This window comes from Pan paniscus, chromosome 18, assembly GCF_029289425.2.
Source record: "Pan paniscus chromosome 18, NHGRI_mPanPan1-v2.0_pri, whole genome shotgun sequence".
Classification (NCBI taxonomy): Eukaryota; Metazoa; Chordata; class Mammalia; order Primates; family Hominidae; genus Pan; species Pan paniscus.
The window spans coordinates 34,467,008-34,486,582 of NC_073267.2; the positions used below are offsets into that span (position 1 = coordinate 34,467,008).

Here is a 19,575-nt window from a genome sequence, read left to right on the forward strand (position 1 = left end):
CACTGCACTCCAGCCTGGGCAACAGAGCTAGACTCTGTCTCTAAAAAAAGCACAAAATAATATTTAAAAAGCACCAGGTATGCCTGTACTTGAGTTGTCCTTGTTGATGGCTACAAATGAGGACAGCTCTGGCTGAAGGGTGCTCCCATTTCCATGGGCTGAAGGAGGGACATTTTGCAAAGTGTGTTTTCAGGAAGACACAGAGTTTTACCTCCTACACTTGTTTGATCTGTATTAATGTTTGCTTATTTATTTATTTAATTTTTTTTTTTTTGAGACAGGGTCTCACTCTGTCACCTGGGCTGGAGTGCAGTGGCATTATTGAGGCTCATTGCAGTCTCAGACTCCTGAGCTCAAACAATCCTCCTGCCTCAGCCTCTGGAGTAGCTAGGACTACAGGCATGTGCCACCATGCCTGGCTAATTTTTTAAATGTATTTTTTTGTAGAGTCGGGGTCGCCCTATGTTGCCCAGGCTGGAGTGCAGTGGTGTGATCATAGCTCACTGCAGCCTGGACCTCGGGCTCAAGTAATTCTCACCCCTCAGCGTCTCCAGTAGCAGGGGCTACAGGCGCGCACCACCAAGCCCAGCTAATTAAAAATATTTTTTTGTAGAGACAGGGTCTCTCTATGTTGCCCAGGCTGGTTTCAAACTCCCAGGCTCAAGCAATCCTCCTGCCTTGGCCTCCCAAAGTGCTGGCATTACAGGCGTGAGCCACTGCGCCTGGCCCGTATTAATGTTCAGAACACGAATTCCAGGAGGCAGGCTAAGTCTATTCAGCTTGTTCATATGCTTGGGCCAACCCAAGAAACAAGTGGGTGACAAATGGCACCTTTTGGATAGTGGTATTGACTTTGAAGGTTTGGGTCAGGAAGCTGGGGAGGAAGGGTGGGCAGGCTGTGGGCAGTCCTGGGCGGAAGACCAGGCAGGGCAGTGTGCTCACTGAGCCTCCGCCCTCTTCCTTTGAATCTCTGATAGACTTCTGCCTCCTACTTCTCCTTTTCTGCCCTTCTTTGCTTTGGTGGCTTCCTTGTGGTTCCTCAGTGGTGCCTGCAACCCCTGGTTCACCTCCTTCCAGGTTCTGGCTCCTTCCAGCCATGGCTCTCAGAGTCCTTCTGTTAACAGGTGCCTGGGGGTGGGGTGGGGGACTCTGGGTGGGGAGGAGGGGAACTTTTGGGTCTGTCATAAATAGAGGGCCCAGAATATGTAGGAGTCAGTCTGGGGAGAGGCAAAGGGGATTTGGGGAAGGAGAAAGCGTTCAAGAAGAAGCAGGGAGAACAGCTAGACCCAGACAGGCTGGCCAGGGAAGCCTGGATGAATGACCACATTCATGGACTGTGCAAGGCTGCTTGCCGGTCCCCTTGCTTCACACATGAGGAGACGGAGGCCCAGCGAGGAGAAGTGACATGGCCCAGGGTGCACAGCAGGTGTGAGACCCCTTTCCTGAGTGCTTCCTCCTGGATCCCCTCTCACCATCTCCACTTTGCCTCTGGTTCTATTTTCCAAGGTCCCGGGTGCAAATGTTTGTTGAATGACTGATGAATAAAAATGATTTGAGTTTGTTACCTTTTATGCTTATATGTTGTGGAAAATGAAATTCTCCTCAAAAGGGAAGGAAATACTTGAGAGTTGCATAGGAAGGAAATTATCTAATTAAGAATGTATAGAAACTTCACTGTTGGGCAAATCATCGTTGTGACACCGGGGGAAGAAGCCATTTGGGTGCTCAGAAGGGAGGCTGGAATTCAGAGCAGGACTGGACGTGCCCCACGACGGTGGTTCTTAGGTCAGGAGTCAGCAAACAGTGGCCTGGGGGCCCGATATGGCCCACGACCTGTTTTTGCACAACCTGCCAGCTAGAGATTGAAGATGAACACTGATAATCGATTTGATGATAGGGAGCACCATCCCCAAAGAATTCTATTTGTCTCATTTGTAAACCCGTATTACAAACAAATTGTACTCAATCATTATGTTTGGAATTTCCCTAATGACAAATTTGTGGAAAAGTATTTTCTGTCTTGTTATATAAGTACTTGTACAACATATTCTATCAGCCTCTTGGTCTGAAAAACCTAAAATTTACTATCTGGCTGTTTACAGAATAAGTGTGCTAATCCCTGCCCCAGGCTATCAGAGCTGGACCTGGGAGGCAGACATCTGGATGCTGGGTTAGTTAGGGTGACCGAACGGATGGGAAAGGGAATGGAGCAGGAAGACATGCTGCTATCTTTTTTTTTTTTTTTTTTTTTGATACAGGGTCTTTCTCTGTTGCCCAGGCTGCAGTGCAGTGGCATGATCATGGTTCACTGCAGCCTTGACCTCCTGGGTTCAAGCAATCCTCCCACCTCAGCCTCCTGAGTACCACTACACCCGGCTAATTTTTTATTTTTTGTGGAGATGGGGTCTCACTGTGTTGCCTAGGCTGGTCTTAAACTCCTGAGCCCAGGTGATCCTCCCACGTCAGCCTCTTAAATTATTGGGATAACAGGCCTGAGCCACCACACCCAGCCATTGCTTTCTTTTAAATTATTATTAGTTTTTGTTTTTTTTTTTTTGTATTTAATTTTGAGATAGGATCTCTCTCTGTTGCTCAGGCTGGAGTGCAGTGGCACAATCAGGGCTCAAGTGATCCTCCTGCCTCAGCCCTCCAAAGTGCTAGGACTACAGCCCCTAACTGGCATGCTACTTTCCTCTGCTTGACCCTTCCCCCATTCTCCCTTTAGCCTTGACCTTATGTCATGGGTTCAACTTGGACACTGAAAACGCAATGACCTTCCAAGAGAACGCAAGGGGCTTCGGGCAGACCGTGGTCCAGCTTCAGGGATCCAGGTGAGACCCTCAGATGGAGCCCCCTTTCTCAGTGCTTTCTCTCCAAGACTTACATACCTGAAAAAAATCAGCGATTTGAGTGATCTTTTTCAACAGATAAATCAATTCAAAATATACAACAAATTCATCTTTTGAATTTACAGTGTTCTAAATTCAAAAGATGCAAAAGGGTGTAAGAGTAAAAATCTCTTCCTTACTCCCTTCCCCTAGTTCCCTTCCCAGGAGGGACCTCACAAATGGTTTCCTGGGTGTTCCTTCGGGGAGACTCTGTGTGTACATAACACATACACGTTCCCTCCCTCAGCCAACACACCATGTGTAGTATACATTGTACTGAAATTAAGGCCTGCCTGCAGGCTGCCGCCTATTTTTGTGAATGAATTTTATTGAAAACAACTCCGTCCACTTGTCACTTACTGTTTATTGCCCCTCCCTCCCTTCCTCCCTCCCTTCCTTCCTTCTTTCCTTCCTTCCTTCCTCCCTTCCTTCCTCCCTCTCTCATTCCCTGCTTCCCTCTTTCCCTCCTTCCCTCCCTTCCCTCCCTCCCTCCCTCCCTCCCTCCCTTCTTCCTTCCTTCCTTCCTTCCTTCCTTCCTTCCTTCCTTTATTTCTTTCCTTTCTGACATGGTCTTGTTCTGTCATTCAGCCTGGAGTGCACAGGTGAAATCATAGCTCATTGTAGACTCAAACTCCTGGGCTCAAGCAATCCTCCCACCTTAGCCTCCTGAGTAGCTGGGACTACAGGCATGTGCCACCACACCTGGCTAATTTTTTGATTTTTTTTGTATAGACGAGGTCTCACTCTGTTGCCCAATCTGGTCTCAAACTCCTGGCCTCAAGTCATCCTCTTGTTTGGGCCTCCCAACTTGCTGGGATGATAGGTGTAAACCACTGTGCCTGGCTATGGCCACTTTTGAGCTGTAATGGCAGAATTCAGGAGCTGTGATAGAGATTGTATGGACCCTGAAGCCTAAAACATTTACCTTTACAGAAACAGTATTTGTGGAGGTGATAGTACCTTTCCAGAAGAAGGGGGCTGGTCTCTGCTCTTTGCTTTATCTCCCATAATACAGCCCAGTGATTTGAGTCCATTAATCCCATGTTATGCTTGCATTGCATGCCATAATTGGGAGATGCTATAATTTATTTTATTTTATTTAACTTTTTTTAGAGACTCCCTCTCTCGCCCAGGCTGGAGTGCAGTGGCATGATCTTGGCTCACTGCGACTTCTGCCTCCTGGGTTCAATCGATTCTCCTGCCTCAGCCTCCTGAGTAGCTTGGATTGCAGGTGCCTGCCACCACGCCCGGCTAATTTTTGTATTTTTGTAGAGACAGGGTTTCACCATGTTGGCCAGGTTGGTCTCGAACTCCTGAGCTCAGGTGATCCACCTGCCTCGGCCTCCCAAAGTGCTGGGATTACAGGCTTGAGCCACCGTGCCTGGCTTGTAATCTCCTTTTACATTACATTAGATCTCTTGTTAATGAACATTTAGATTGTTCCCAAACTTTTGCTCTATGAACAATGCTGTCATTTTGCACATGTGCAAGCCTATTTGGAAGTAAAGGCTAGGACTGGGATTGCGGTATCCATGGGTGCATGAGCACGTGCAATTTTAATAGATTTTTCCAGATCACCCTCTACAGTGGTGGCAGCAATTTACACTCACACCAGAAATTCATGAAAATACCTACTTCCTCATACTCCCTCACTCATTTGCCAACTCAGTGTGCTATCAAACTTACTGATCTCTGCAGATCGAGTAGGTGAGAAGTGGTATCTTAATTTAGCTTTAAATTGCTTCTTTTTTTTTTTATGAGAGAGGCATTTTCTGTGAACATGTTTTTCTTATCTGTTGGCCATTTTTCTTTCTTTTTTTTTTTTTACTAGTTTGTACAAGCTTTGAGTACACTGAGGAAAGTAGTCTGGGGTATGAGTTGTGAAGCTCTCTCCCTTGTGTATTATTTTTCTTTTGAGTATGCTTATGGTAGTTTATCACATACAAAAATTTATTTATTTATTTATTTATTTATTGAGACGGAGTCTCGCTTTGTTGCCCAGGCTGGAGTGCAGTGGAGTGATCTCGGCTCACTGCAACCTCTGCCTCCTGGGTTCAAGCGATTCTCCTGCCTCAGCCTCCCGAGTAGCTGGGACTACAGGTGCGTGCCACCACGCCTGGCTAATTTTTTTGTATTTTTAGTAGAGATGGGGTTTCACCATGTTAGCCAGGATGGTCTCGATTTCCTGACCTCGTGATCCACTTGCCTCGGCCTCCCAAAGTGCAGGGATTACAGGTGTGAGCCACTGCGCCTGGCCCAGAAATTTATTGAAAATGACTGTGTGGAGGCTGGGCGCAGGGGCTCACGCCTGTAATCCCAGCATTTTGGGAGGCCGAGCTGGGCTGGTCGCTGGAAGCCAGGAGTTCGAGACTACCCTGGCCAACATAAGGAAACCTCATCTCTACTAAAAATACACAAATTAGCCAAGCATGGTGGCACACACCTGTAATCCCAGCTACTCAGGAGGTTGAGACAGGAGGAATGCTTGAACCTGGGAGGCAGAGGTTGCAGCAGTGAGCCGAGATTGCACCACTATACTCCAGCCTGGGTGATGGAGTGAGAATCTGTCTCAAAGAAAGAAAATAAATAAAAATAAAAATAAATAAAATGACTGTGTGGGCCGGGTCCAGTGGCTCATGCCTGTAATTCTAACACTTTGGGAGACTGAGGTGGAAGGATTGTTTGAGCCCAGGAGGCAGAGGTTGCAGTGAGCTATGATTATGCCACTGGACTCCATCTTGGGCAACAGGGTGAGACCCTGTCTCAAAGAAAAAAAAAAAGGTTGGCCTGGGACTACAGGTGTGTACCACCACACCTGGCTAATTTTTAAAAACATTTTTTGTAGAGATGGGGTCTGGCTATGTTACCCGGGCTAGTTTCAAACTCCTGGCCTCAAATGATGCTCCTGCCTCAACCACCCAAGGTGCTGGGATTAAAGGCATGAGCCATGGTGCCCAGCTTGAATTGACCTATTTTTATTTTTAAAATTTATTCATTTATTTTTTGGGACAGAGTCTTGCCCTGTCTCTCAGGCTGGAGTGCAGTGGTGCTATCTCGGCTCACTGCAACCTCTGCCTCCTGGGTTCAAGCAATTCTCTGGCCTCAGCCTCCCATTTAGCTGGGATTACAGGTACGCACCACCATGTGTGGCTAATTTTTTGTATTTTTAGTAGAGGCAGGGTTTCCCCATGTTGCCCAGGCTGATCTTGAACTCCTGAGCTCAGGCAATCCACCCCCTTGCCCTCCCAAAGTGCTAGGATTACAAGCATGAGCCACCGCGCCTGGTCCTATTTTAAAATGACTTCTGGTTTTTGTGTCATTCTTAGGAAGACCTTTTCTCATTCTGAGTCTTAACATTTTCCCATTTTTTTCTTTGCTAATTCTTCCTCCTAGTCATAGGAATTTAGGAATCCGGGTATGGGCCCCCACCTTCCTCTGGGTGGCAGAACTTCCTCTGTGGTCTCCTTCTCTCCCCACATGTCGAAGTTTTCTCTATTCCCACTTCTCCCCACAGGGTGGTGGTTGGAGCCCCCCAGGAGATAGTGGCTGCCAACCAAAGGGGCAGCCTCTACCAGTGCGACTACAGCACAGGCTCATGCGAGCCCATCCGCCTGCAGGGTGAGTCACTGCCCCGCCGGGCTGGGACTGGGATTCCCCTGTGAACACATAGGGACTTTCCAGGCCCTCCTGTGTCCTGGGGATCTGTGGTGGGGACACAGGTGCCTGCCTCCGTACCCTCTCCTCTGCCTGCAGTCTCTACCCTAGACATCCCCAGGCAATCCCTCTGTGTTCCTTTCTTTCCCAAGATTTAGGATCCCCCTTCACCGTCAGACCTCCTTGTCTCCCGCATGGAGGTGACCCCTGCCCAGCTCTTCCACAGCCTTCTCTGTCCCCCCACCAGGGTGACCATGCCCATATCTGTCCCCGCAGTCCCCGTGGAGGCCGTGAACATGTCCCTGGGCCTGTCCCTGGCAGCCACCACCAGCCCCCCCCAGCTGCTGGTGAGTGGGGCTGGATCAGAGGAGCATCCTAATGGGGGTGTTTGGGGGCCCACGCATGGTGGGGCTGGGGGTCTTGTGGAGGGTGGAGGTGCTGGGGTACAAGGACAGGAAGCAGGGGCAGCCCCTTCCACTGGCTCCTGTGCCCTAGGCCTGTGGTCCCACCGTGCACCAGACTTGCAGTGAGAATACGTATGTGAAAGGGCTCTGTTTCCTGTTTGGATCCAACCTACGGCAGCAGCCCCAGAAGTTCCCAGAGGCCCTCCGAGGTGGGTTGCCTTTGGCGGAGGGAACAGATGTGCAGCAAAAGACCAGGGGAGGGGGCAGGACTGAGGTGACGTCTGCTCAAGGTCTGGGCTCTGGGTGCAGAAGGGTGGGGGAACTGGGTCCCATTAGAGTCAGAAGCTAGGGAGGTGCTAGGGTCTTGTACTTTAGGAAAACGCCTTGGCTAGGCACAGTGGCTCATACCTGCAATCCCAAAGCTTTGGGAGCCCAGGAGTTTGAGATCAGCCCGGGCAATGTAGTGAGACCCTGTCTCTAAAAAAAAAAAAAAAAAATTAGCTGAGTGTGGTGATGAGCACCTGTAGTCTTAGCTATTTGGAGGCCAAGGTGGGAAGATTGCTTGAGGCCACAAGTTCAAGACAAGCCTGGGCAACATAGGGAGATCCCCGTCTCTACAAAAAAAAAAAAAAAAAAAAAAAAAAAAAAAATTAGCCAGGCGTGGTGGCACACACCTGCAGTCCCAGCTACTCAGGAGGATCACTTGAGCCTGGGAAGTTGAAGCTGCAGCAAGTTATGATTGCACCACTGTACTCCAACCTGGGTGACAGAGCAAGACCCTGTCTTTAAAAAATAAGTCCAGGTCACACTGCAGAGGAGGGGATGGTGCAAGGTGTCATTGGCAAGAGGTGGGAATCTTGGGGACCATCCTGGGGGGTGGCCTTCCACACCCCTGTTCCCCAAACCTCTGTTGATTGAGATTCTGAGTGACTGTATGGATTTTTTTTTTTTTTTTGAGGCAGAGTCTCGCTCTGTCACCCAGGCTGGAGTGCAGTGGCACGATCTTGGCTTACTGCAACCTCTGCCTCCCAGGTTCAAGCGATTCTCCTGCCCCATCTTCCCAAGTAGCTGGGATTACAGGTGCCCGCCACCACACCCGGCTAATTTTTGTATTTTTAGCAGAGACGGGGTTTCACCATGTTGGCCCGGCTGGTCTCGAACTCCTGAGCTCTGGTGATCTGCCCACCTTGGCTTCCCAAAGTGCTGGGAATGAGCCAGAGAATGAGTGGGGGGCATGAGCCACCATGCCTGGCCAGAGTGCATGGATCTTTCAAGCTGCTTTTTCCCACTGCTTTGTTCGATGGCTATGCCATCTTTTTGCTTGTCTTCATGTTGATTCTGGGACCACAGGCGAATGTTTCTCCCTTGCATTTTTTTTCTTTCTCAAGCCCTGTTCCTCTATATTTCACCCTCCACAGTTAATCCTCCTTCCTCCACAGAGAAAACAAAAGCTTCAGGCATGGACTCCCTCCACTTTCCCCTTCTCTTATTTTATCTTAATAAGCGGTTTTCCAGTCTTCACTGGAATTTGTTAGACAAATTCTAAAGGAGCTGTAACACCGCACTTTCTCCTTTTTCTCAAATTTCCATAATGACAGCACTCCTGGCAGTGACTCACTCGTTTTAGAGGAAGACCTGTCTCTCCTCTGTCCCATGACTAAATTCTTCCATATGGGCTTTTGAGAGTCTCTCATGCACCAACTAAGGTGATCACCTATCTTTCTTTTTTCTTTTTTTTTTTGAGACAGGGTCTTGCTCTGTCACCTAAGCTGGAGTGCAGTGGCACAATCTCGGCTCACTGCAGCCTCTGCCTCCTGTGCTCAAGAAATTCTTGTGCCTCAGCCTCCAGAGTAGCTGGGATCACAGGTGCGCATATACTGATTTTTGTATTTTTTGTAGAGATGGGGTTTCACCTTGTTGCCCAGGCTGGTCTCGAGTTCCTGGGCTCAAGAGATCTTCCCACCTCAGCCTCCCACAGTGCTGGGATCACAGGTGTGAGCCACTGCGCCTGGCCCAGCATCTCTTGAATCACTTGTTTTCTCTCTAGGACAATTAACTTCCCCCTTCCTCTGGCTGTAAACACTCTTCATTCTATCTGTATCTGAAAAGCGATCAACCACCACAATCGATAGCCATGAAAACAATCTTCTCTCTTCCAGTCTCCTCCTCATCTCCTGCCATCTCTCCTCACCCTCACCACCCAAGTTTCCTGAGTGCATTCTCTTCACCCCCGGCTGGCCTCCAGCTTCCCTCTCCACCTAGGGGCACTGGGTTCTGGGTTCTCTTTTCACCCACGTGTTCTTCTTTCCTGAAATCACCCAGTTCTGTGGCTTCAGCTAACACTTCTACCTCTCCCTCTTTAGACCTCACTCTCAGGGTTCAAGACTACTTCTTTAAAAAAGTTTTCATTTATTAAAAAATATATAATACATACACTTGGTTCAAAATTCGAAAGGGTGCGGTAGCTCACACCTGTAATTCCAGCACTTTGGGAGGTCAAGGCAGGAGGATTGTTTGAGGCCAGGAGTTTGGGACCAGCCTAGACAACATAATGAGACCCCATCTCTACAAAAAATGCAATTAGCCAGGCATAGTGGCATGTGCCTGTGGTCTTAGCTATTCAGGAGGCCTCCCAAAGTGCTGGGGTTACAGGCATGAGCCACTGTGCCCTGCCAGTCTTTCTAAAATACAAAACAAATCATCTCACTTCCTTTTCTAAGAACCTTCTGTGGCTCCCCATTGCCTACAGATAAAGTCGAGCTCCTTATTGGAGTAGAAAGGCCCTTGCCCGCTGCTCTTTGCTTGATGCCACCGCTGTGTCTCCATCGCCATCACATACGTTTGTCCCTGTAGTGCTGTTTCCATCAAACGGCATTCCTGGATTCTGCCAGAATCCTTTTGAGGCCCTTGTCCCATATCAGTAGGAGTCTCAACTGGGACCAAAAGCACATTCCAGTAATGTAACTGCCCAAGGGGTTCACCTTGCCTGCTGCCTAGACAGAGCCAATTCATCAATACAGCAGAATTGCAATAGAGAAAGAATAATTCACACAGAGCCAGCTATGCAGGGGACCAGAGTTTTATTATCACTCGAATCAGTCTCCTCGAGCATTTGGGGGCAGAGTTTTTGAGGATAACTTGGTAGGTCGCGGGGGAAGCCAGTGAGCTGGGAGTGCTGATTGGTCAGGGATGAAATCATCGGGAGTCGGAGCTGTCTTCTTGCGTTCAGTTGGTTCCTGGGTGGAGGCCGCAAGATCGGATGAACCAGTTTATTGATCTGGGCAGTGCCAGCTGATCCATCAAGTGCAAGGTCTGCAAAATATCTCAAGCACTGATTTTAGGAGCAGTTTAGGGAGGGTCAGAATCTTGTAGCCTCCAGCTGCATGACTCCTAAATCATAATTTCTCATCTTGTGGCTAACGTTAGTCCTACAAAGGCAATCTAGTCCCCAGGCAAGAAGGAGGTCTGCTTTGGGAAAGGGCTGTTACGATCTTTGTTTAAACTATAAACTATAAACTAAGTGTCTCCCAAAGTTAGCTCAGCCTACACCCAGGAATGAACACGGACAGCTTGGAGGTTAGAAGCAAGATGGAATCAGTTAAATTAGATCTCTTTCACTGTCTCAGTCATAATTTTGCAAAGGCAGTTTCAGTAAGATTTATTTACAAAGAGGGGGGTTTATTTATAAAGGGAGTAATTATAAAGCCATGACAGGCCTAAGGGAGCCATCAGGGACTTTCCAAGCCCTGGGCAAGCAGGTCTGTTGCCACCCCTGGGTTTATGGGTTGAGGAGAGGGAGAGCTCACCAGGGTCTGGAGAGAGTCATGTGGAGCTGGCTTCCTTCTGAGGAACAGTTGGTCTTTTGTGAAGGACATAGCTGTCCCCAAGCAACCTCAATGGGAGAACACCCGGACCTCACTGCCCTCCTCCCTCTAGTCTTCTGTTGAGCCCTCTCATCTGCCAAATCCAATGGGAATCCAGAGGGCAACAGAGTCCTGGTGATGGGGTCCCTGCAGGTTGACCTCCCAGGCCACAGAGCTGAGCGGCAATGGGTAGAAAGTGGATTTGGGGATGGGGCAGAAGGCAGAGGAGCACATTCCACATCACTTTATATGTATGTGCCGTTCCCTTTTCTAGAATCTACTCCTTTTGTATATCTGGCAAATCCTTCCTTCCTTCCTTCCTCCTTTGCTTTCCTTTCCTTTCCTTTTCTTCCTTTCTTCCTTTTCTTCGAAGTCTTGCTCTGTGACCCAGGCTGGAGTGCAGTGGTGCGATCTCAGCTACTTTTTGTATTTTTAATAGAGATAGGGTTTCAGTCAGGCTGGTCTCAAACTCCTGATCTCAAGTGATCCACCTGCCTCAGCCTCCCAAAGTGCTGGGATTACAGGTGTGAGCCACCTCGCCCAGCTGGGCAAATTATTTCCTGTTCTTCAAGATCCAGTCAAACATGACCACATTCCCTGATTCCCTTGGGCAGAATTAACGAAAATTTTCCATACCACTTTGTCCTTGTTTATTTACTTATTTATTTATTTTTAAGAGACAGGGTCTTTCTCTGTGGCCCAGGCTGGAGTGCAATGGCGTGATCATAGCTCACTGAAGCCTCAACCTTTTGGGCTGAAGTGATCCCCCACCCTCAGCCTCCTGAGTAGCTGGGACTACAGGCATGTGCCAACATGCCTGACTAATTTTTAACGTGTGTGTGTATATATATATATATATATATATATATATATATATATATATACACACACGTTAAAAATTATATATATATTATACATAATTTATATATATATTTAACATCTATTTTTTTTATAGAGACGGGGTCCTATATTCTCATTGTTCAGCAGAGGGCTGACATGCAAAAAAACCCAAAACACCAAGTGTCAAATTACTTGATTCATACTCTTTTTCCCCTTCCCCAGGGTGTCCTCAAGAGGATAGTGACATTGCCTTCTTGATTGATGGCTCTGGTAGCATCAACCCATATGACTTTCGGCGGATGAAGGAGTTTGTCTCAACTGTGATGGAGCAATTAAAAAAGTCCAAAACCTTGGTGAGGGCCCATGGGTAGGTTAGGGAAGAGCCCACACGGGGCTGGAAGATACATGGCAACCGGGCCACCATGTTCTCCTCCCAGTTCAACTGCAGACATTGCCAAATTGACGATCGATTATGGCTTGCCTTCCTGAGTCTCTTTTCTGCTCTGTTGGATGCAGCCTCAGCATTCTTTCAGCCTTTTATAAAGCGGGCAGCTCTAATTGTTAAGGTTGGCATGGGAGATGAAGCCCACGTGTCATTGCTGGCTGAGTTCTATTTTCATTTTTATTTCTTATTTTTTTGAGACAGAATCTCACTCTTTCGCTCAGGCTGGAGTGCAGTGGTGTGATCTTGGCTCACTGCAACCTCCGCCTCCCGGGTTCAAGCAATTCTCTTGCCTCAGCCTCCCGAGTAGCGGGGATTACAGGCGCATGCCACCACGCCTGGCTAGTTTTTGTATTTTTAGTAGAGACAGGGTTTCACCATTTTGGCCAGGCTGGTCTCGAACTCCTGACCTCAGGTGATCCACCCGCCTCGGCTTCCCAAAGTGCTGGGATTACAGGTGTGAGCCACTGCTCCCGGCCGCTGGCCGTGTTCTAGTATTGAGGAGAGATGGGAGCTGCTGGCAGCTCTCCGTCCTGGTGAGGCAGGGGATTAGGGGCAGCGCAGAGGAGGAATTTGGAGAGTGGAGTGTTTAAGATCTTCATGGAGCTTGCTGGGAGATGTCTGAGGGGCGGGGGCACCTTCTCCAGCATCACACCAGCCGCCCCCTCCGCAGTTCTCTTTGATGCAGTACTCTGAAGAATTCCGGATTCACTTTACCTTCAAAGAGTTCCAGAACAACCCTAACCCGAGATCACTGGTGAAGCCAATAACGCAGCTGCTTGGGCGGACACACACGGCCACGGGCATCCGCAAAGTGGTGTAAGCTTCCCCTTTTCCCTTAGGATGGAGGGAGGAGGATACACTTTTAGCTGGGCTTTGATGGATGAAGGGAGCCGTTTAGACAGGGGTGGTAGAGGATGCTTCCCCACCGGCAGAGGTGGGGAGGCTGTGCGTGGTGTGTTCATCAAAGGACAAGTCGTGAGTGAAAGGTGGGAGTGGAGTGGGGAAGTGAGGGAAAGGTGTCTGGAGGGAAGCTACAAAGATCAGCTCAGGCCAGGGAGCCAAAGGCAGCTTTACAGCCTGTGGTGAGATATCCCCATGTCTCATTTTGGGAAGTTCACTCTGATTTTGAGGTGGGTGTAGAGGCAAGGATGGGGTTGGGACAGAAGTACAAGAAGCACTGGAGAGTCCTAGAGGGGCTGGGGAGCTGGTGCAGTGCTCTGGGAGAGGTTTCCTGAAGGCCAATTAAGTATGTGTATATATATATATGTGTGTGTGTGTATATATATATGTGTGTGTTTGTATATATATATATATATATATATATATTTATTTATTTTTTGAGACAGAGTTTCACTCTGTCACCCAGGCTGGAGTGCAGTGGCCTGATCTCGGCTCACTGCAACCTCCACCTCCCGGGTTCAAGCAATTCTCCTGCCTCAGCCTCCTGAGTAGCTGGGATTACATGCGTCCACCACCACCATCAGCGAATTTTTGTATTTTTAGTAGAGACAGGGTTTCACCATGTTGACCAGGCTGGTCTTGAACTCCTGACCTCAGGTGATTCACCTGACTCGGCTTCCCATAGTGCTGGGATTACAGGTGTCAGCCATAAATATATATATTTTTAAAATTCAAAAGTAATAATACTCAGTTAAAAAACCCAAATTATGCGAAAGTATAAAAACAAAAACCGTGAAGGCTTCCTTTCCCTTCCCTGCTGCTTTTCCAGGTCTCGGGGCAGTTGCATCTCAGTGCTAAGTCTCAGGGGAGACGGAGCCCCTCCGAGACCTCGCCTAGCTGTATCTGTGTCTGGGACTCTGCTGACATTTCCTTTCTGATGTTAATAGCATCTCTGGCTAGGTGCAGGGGCTCATACCAGTAATGTCAGCACTTTAGGAGGCCAAGGTGGGAGGATCACTTGAGGCCAGGAGTTCGAGACCAATTGACAACATAGTGAGACTCTATCTCTAAAAAGATAAAAAAATGAACCAAGTGTGGTGGTACATGCCTGTAGTCCCAGCTACTCAGGAGGCTGAGGCAGGAGAATCACTTGAGCCCAGGAGTTCAAGTCTGCAGTGAGCTATGATTGTGTCTCTGCACTCCAGCCTGGATAACAGAGTGAGTGTCTATTTCTTAAAAAAAAAAAAAATTAGCGTGTCATCTACTTGCATTTGACTTTGTCCCTCCTGTTTCCTGCACAGACGAGAGCTGTTTAACATCACCAACGGAGCCCGAAAGAATGCCTTTAAGATCCTAGTTGTCATCACGGATGGAGAAAAGTTTGGCGATCCCTTGGGATATGAGGACGTCATCCCTGAGGCAGACAGAGAGGGAGTCATTCGCTATGTCATTGGGGTAGGGAATGCAGCTCTCAGGTTGATGCTTCTGTGGAGGGTTTCTATGTGGATCCATCCTCCCTTCAATTTGCAAATATTATTAAAATCAAAGTGACATGAGAGCTAATGCTAGCTCATATACACCGTATCAGCTATCTGTTGCCACATCAATGCTGTGTAATAAACTATCCCAAAATTCAGCAGCTTAAAATAATAAGTAAGCCTGTGGGTCAGCCTGCCAAGAGTTCTGGTCTCAATGGCCTTCCTCACTGTCATTAGCTACAGGTTGGCAGGCTGCTCTGCTGATTTTGTCCAGGCTCTCTCTGTTTCTGAGGGTTGCCAGCTATGTCATCTGCTGGACCAGATGGCCTTGGGTGGAACCACTGGGGTGACTTGGCCCTTTGGCAACCTGGCTCTCATTCTCCAGGGCTAGCCTGGGCATGTCCTCATGGTGAAGGCAGGGGAGCAAGAGAACAGTGGAGATGTTGCAAGTGCTTTTTTACGCCTCTGCATCATGTTTGATAACATCCATGGGTGTCACGAGCAGTGCAAGGTTAGCGATAACCAGGTCCATGCAGGTTTGTGTTTTTCCACAACATCTTTCACTGATGCTATTTCAATCACAAACACCACAAGCTGCATGGAATTCCCAAGGAGGCAGTTCTTCTTAGTGCATCCTGTTCCCTCAGACACTCTGGCTCAAGCCACCCACAAGTCAGTCAATATTGCAAACCATATATAATAGTATACTTAATCAATATATAAGTTATAGGTTAAACATTCCACAGCAAACAAAGTAACATTTAACATCAGAAGAAAAAGAAAGAGGAGAAAGGATGAATGAAAAGGACTCCTGGTCTGGGCCCAAGGGTCCTGTTAGTCTTGCAAGGCAGAGTCTTTGATGCGGCGGAGCCCTCAGCAGCAAATGCCAGGCTCTCATCATGAGCGACTGCGAGGTGTGAGTTCCAACAGCTGCTTTGAGCTGCTGAAGGCCTGATCTCTTCTAGTCACAGAGCTGTCTGGTGAGAACAGACAGAGACGAATGTGCTTGTTTGCATCCTTATCTGGTTGGATGTAGTCTTTATGTGTTTATTTTATTTATTTATATTTATTTATTTATTTATTTTGAGACTGAGTCTTGCTCTATCGCTCAGGCTGGAGTGCAGTGGCATGATCTTGGCTCACTGCAACCTCCACCTCCCGAGTTCAAGCAGTTCTTGTGCCTCAGCCTCCTGAGTAGCTGGGACTACAGGCATGCACCACCATGCCTGGCTAATTTTTGTTTTGTATTGTTAGTAGAGATGGGGTTTCACCATGTTGGCCAGGTTGGTCTTGAACTCCTGACCTCAAGTGATCTGCCCGCCTTGGCCTTCCAAAGTGTGGGATTATAGGCATGAGCCACTGCACCTGGCCTATTTAAAAAATTTGTTTAAAACGACCTTATCCTTGTTGGCAAAGTGCCCTGTGAAATATAGAATGGAGCCTTTTTCTAAGATGGAGTCAGTTATGTCAAGGGTGCTCTGTATACAATGGGCTAAAGCAAGACTCATGTCTGAGCCCAGAGGCAATGAAGGGGGCAGATGACTCCACCAAGAGCAGGAGGGCACAGCAGAGTGCTGGGGGAAAGGGCTTGGATACAGGAAGAGGCAAGGAGCCAGGATCATCAGTGTAATCAAACTACTACAGCACCTGCATGACACAGAAAGCGATATCACCATGGATACATGCCTTGGCACGTAGGACATACCTTCATATAAAGAAAAAGGCTCCCCTTCCTCTAGGGGGAGGTCAGCTCCATACCAGGAGACGTGGCACAGCAGATGGATCAGCAGCCGGGTTTCTGCCCCAACTTGCTTCCTTGGCACAGTGCCTTGTGCAGTGTACAACCTGCCCAACTATACCTGGCAACCCTGTCCCAGGGACCTTCTGATGCATTTCCTCACTTGATAAATAATGGTTCAGACTAGTTTCCTGCAGAATTGTCTTTGCTAGATGATACTGCTAGCCTCACACCATGATTTTGCCTCTGTTCCTTGGTAACAGGTGGGAGATGCCTTCCGCAGTGAGAAATCCCGCCAAGAGCTTAATACCATCGCATCCAAGCCACCTCGTGATCACGTGTTCCAGGTTAATAACTTCGAGGCTCTGAAGACCATTCAAAACCAGCTTCGGGAGAAGATCTTTGCGATCGAGGGTGAGTCAGGCATCTGTGTTCCCAGAGCAGCTCCAGAGGCAGCCCCCCACCCCAGAACACATAGTCCCCTCTAGAATCCAGACCTTCCTGACCCTTGGTATCCCCCAGCATCAACTCTCTCCACTTCCTTCAGCTCCCAGTCCCAGCCTCACTTGGTCAATTCCTTTGAAGTCAAAGAATCCATACTTTTATCTGTAATTTTGCAAATCTTGGCTATAGGCTGGTAAATTGGAGTATGGGGGAGTCAAATCCCACCCAGTATTTTAACAAAAATTTGGATGTGTTGCCAGCTGTCGTCTGTTTGGTTCTCTGTTGTATCCCAATTGCCTAGAATAGTGCCTGGTACTCAGAAGGTGCTCAATAAATGTTTGTTGAATAAAAGGAATTTAGAAATTGGGGGATTTCATATACAGTCTGGGTTTATGGCTTATCTTGAAAAGCTGGAAGATTAGACACCTTGAAGACCGCATTCCCACTTGGCAGGATGTTGCTGGAGGTGAATGGCTGCCATCCTTCTAAGAGGGACGTATGCTGTCCAGCTTGACACAGATCCTGTCGGAGTCTCCTTTGTCTGTGGCCACCAGAGCACTTGGGTTTTCAGTACCTGTTCTAGGTTCTTCTGCTTTCTTTTCTTTTCTTTTTATTTTTTTTTTGAGACTGAGTCTTGCTCTATTGCCCAGGCTGGAGTGCAGTGGTGCGATCTTGGCTCACTGCAACCTCTGCCTCCCAGGTTCAAGTGATTCTCCTGCCTCAGCCTCCCGAGTAGCTGGGATTACAGGCGCATACCACCACGCCCAGCTAATTTTTGTATTTTTAGTAGAGACGGGGTTTCACCATGTTCACCAGACTGGTCTCTAACTCCTGACCTCAAGTGATCTGCCCATCTCAGGCTCTCAAAATGTTTGGATTACAGGCGTGAGCCACCATGCCCGGCCTTCTGCTTTCTTTAATATAGAAACTTCTCCTCTTTACAGGTACTCAGACAGGAAGTGGCAGCTCCTTTGAGCATGAGATGTCTCAGGAAGGCTTCAGCGCTGCCATCACCTCTGTAAGTGGCCCTTCATTAAATTGCGGGGGTGGGGCAGGGGGTAGCAAGAAGAGATAGGAGAGATGTGGGGGTTTGGGGACTCTTCTCTGTGATAGATACTTGGGAAGTAGCTCTGTGAGGGGCAGCGGTTGTCCCTTCTTCCTTCCTCATCAACCCTGTTCTACACCTTTCCCAGAATGGCCCCTTGCTGAGCACTGTGGGGAGCTATGACTGGGCTGGTGGAGTCTTTCTATATACATCAAAGGAGAAAAGCACCTTCATCAACATGACCAGAGTGGATTCAGACATGAATGATGCTTACTTGGGTAAGTGGGGAGGGCAAGGGTTACTCTAAGAAGGGGTGAGGATTTGGCATAAGTCAACTAGCATAGATGTCTGGGTCTTGAATGAATGGGATACATATGTATGGGATACTAGCTATTAGTCTCTTGGGATAGCTTTAAAGACAGAAACTTCAATTTTTTTTTTGAGGTGGAGTTTCTTTCTTGTCGCCCAGGCTGTAGTGCAATGGCACTCGGCTCACTACAACCTCTGCCTCCTGCGCTCAAGCGATTCTCCTACCTCAGTCTCCTGAGTAGCTGGTATTACAAGAATGCACCACCACCCCTGGCTAATTTTTTTTTTTTTTTTTCGAAATGGGGTTTCGCTCTTGTTGCCCAGGCTGGAGTGCAATGGCGTGATCTTGGCTCACCACAACCTCCGCCTCCCAGGTTCAAGCGATTCTCCTGCCTCAGCCTCCTGAGTAGCTGGAATTACAGGCATGCGCCACCATGCCCGGCTAATTTTGTATTTTTAGTAGAGATGGGATTTCTCCATGTCGGTCAGGCTGGTTGCGAACTCCCAACCTCAGGTGATCCACCTGCCTCGGCCTCCCAAAGTGCTGGAATTACAGGCATGAGCCACCGTGCCTGGTCTTTTTTTGTATTTTCAGTAGAGACCGGGTTTCGCCATGTTGGCCAGGCTGGTCTGGAACTCCTGACCTCAGGTGATCCGCCTGTCTCAGACTCCCAAAGTGCTGGGATTATAGGTGTGAGCCACCGCACCCGGCCAGAAACTTCTAAATTGAATTGTAATTATGTTCTTAAAGAGAAATATAGCATAGGGATCAGTTACCCCAACACAGCAAGCGTGGGGCTGCCCCAGTGCCCCTACTCAAGGGGTGGGTCTGCATGGTGGAGGAGGGGGCAGGGAATGCACTTCACCTCTCAGACCCCCACCTTCAGGTTATGCTGCCGCCATCATCTTACGGAACCGGGTGCAAAGCCTGGTTCTGGGGGCACCTCGATATCAGCACATCGGCCTGGTAGCGATGTTCAGGCAGAACACTGGCATGTGGGAGTCCAACGCTAATGTCAAGGGCACCCAGGTGAGTGCGGTTTGTGGAGCATGAATGTGCAAACAGAGGCGCCCTGGGGTCTTAGAGATTCCAGGAGGGGCATTCAGATGACATGCATGGCCCTCTTGTAAAGGAGGCTTTGGGGGCTGTGAGCTGGGGAGTTGTGGGATCAGCTTAGCATTTGTGAATGCTGTGTCCTCAGCTTTTTTAACAATGATAAATAACAATGCTTGCCTGTACAGAGCTCTCTATGGGTCTTTCTGTACTCAGAGCTGGTATTCAACCCGTATATAACCAGGATAGCCATGTTAGTTAATAAAATATTGAAACAATTCCGTATTCATTGATAAATGGTGGATTCCCCCTCACCCATGCACTCTGGTGCTTCCCCAGTCTCTGTGGGCTTCCCCATGATCCAGCAACTATGAGGTCAGGCAGGACACTTCACACACCCTCTAGGATCTGCTCCAGCCACGCCTCTGCTCAGTACCTGTGCAGCTCCAGCTGTTCATTATTTTGAATATCACCCCTGCAAAAGCAGCATGGTCACATATTATGTGGGAACTA

At 48.4% G+C, this 19,575-nt stretch overlaps 1 protein-coding gene across 2 annotated transcripts in view; it reads left to right on the top strand.

The window, feature by feature from the left end:
• The first annotated feature begins 762 nt into the window (after positions 1-762).
• ITGAM (integrin subunit alpha M) overlaps positions 763-19,575 on the top strand; it is a 72,658-nt gene continuing 53,845 nt past the window's right edge. Inside the window, exons 1-12 of one of the 2 annotated variants that reach the window (XM_003807498.6) lie at positions 763-1,124; positions 2,726-2,831; positions 6,403-6,506; positions 6,819-6,889; positions 7,038-7,155; positions 11,872-12,002; positions 12,765-12,910; positions 14,296-14,449; positions 16,474-16,624; positions 17,599-17,672; positions 17,848-17,977; positions 18,896-19,038. In XM_003807498.6, coding sequence (XP_003807546.2) covers positions 1,097-1,124; positions 2,726-2,831; positions 6,403-6,506; positions 6,819-6,889; positions 7,038-7,155; positions 11,872-12,002; positions 12,765-12,910; positions 14,296-14,449; positions 16,474-16,624; positions 17,599-17,672; positions 17,848-17,977; positions 18,896-19,038 — 1,356 coding nt within the window. In that variant the 5' untranslated portion in view covers positions 763-1,096. The remainder of the gene's footprint in view (positions 1,125-2,725; positions 2,832-6,402; positions 6,507-6,818; positions 6,890-7,037; positions 7,156-11,871; positions 12,003-12,764; positions 12,911-14,295; positions 14,450-16,473; positions 16,625-17,598; positions 17,673-17,847; positions 17,978-18,895; positions 19,039-19,575) is intronic. The other variant, XM_008959646.5, reaches the window with a different exon arrangement.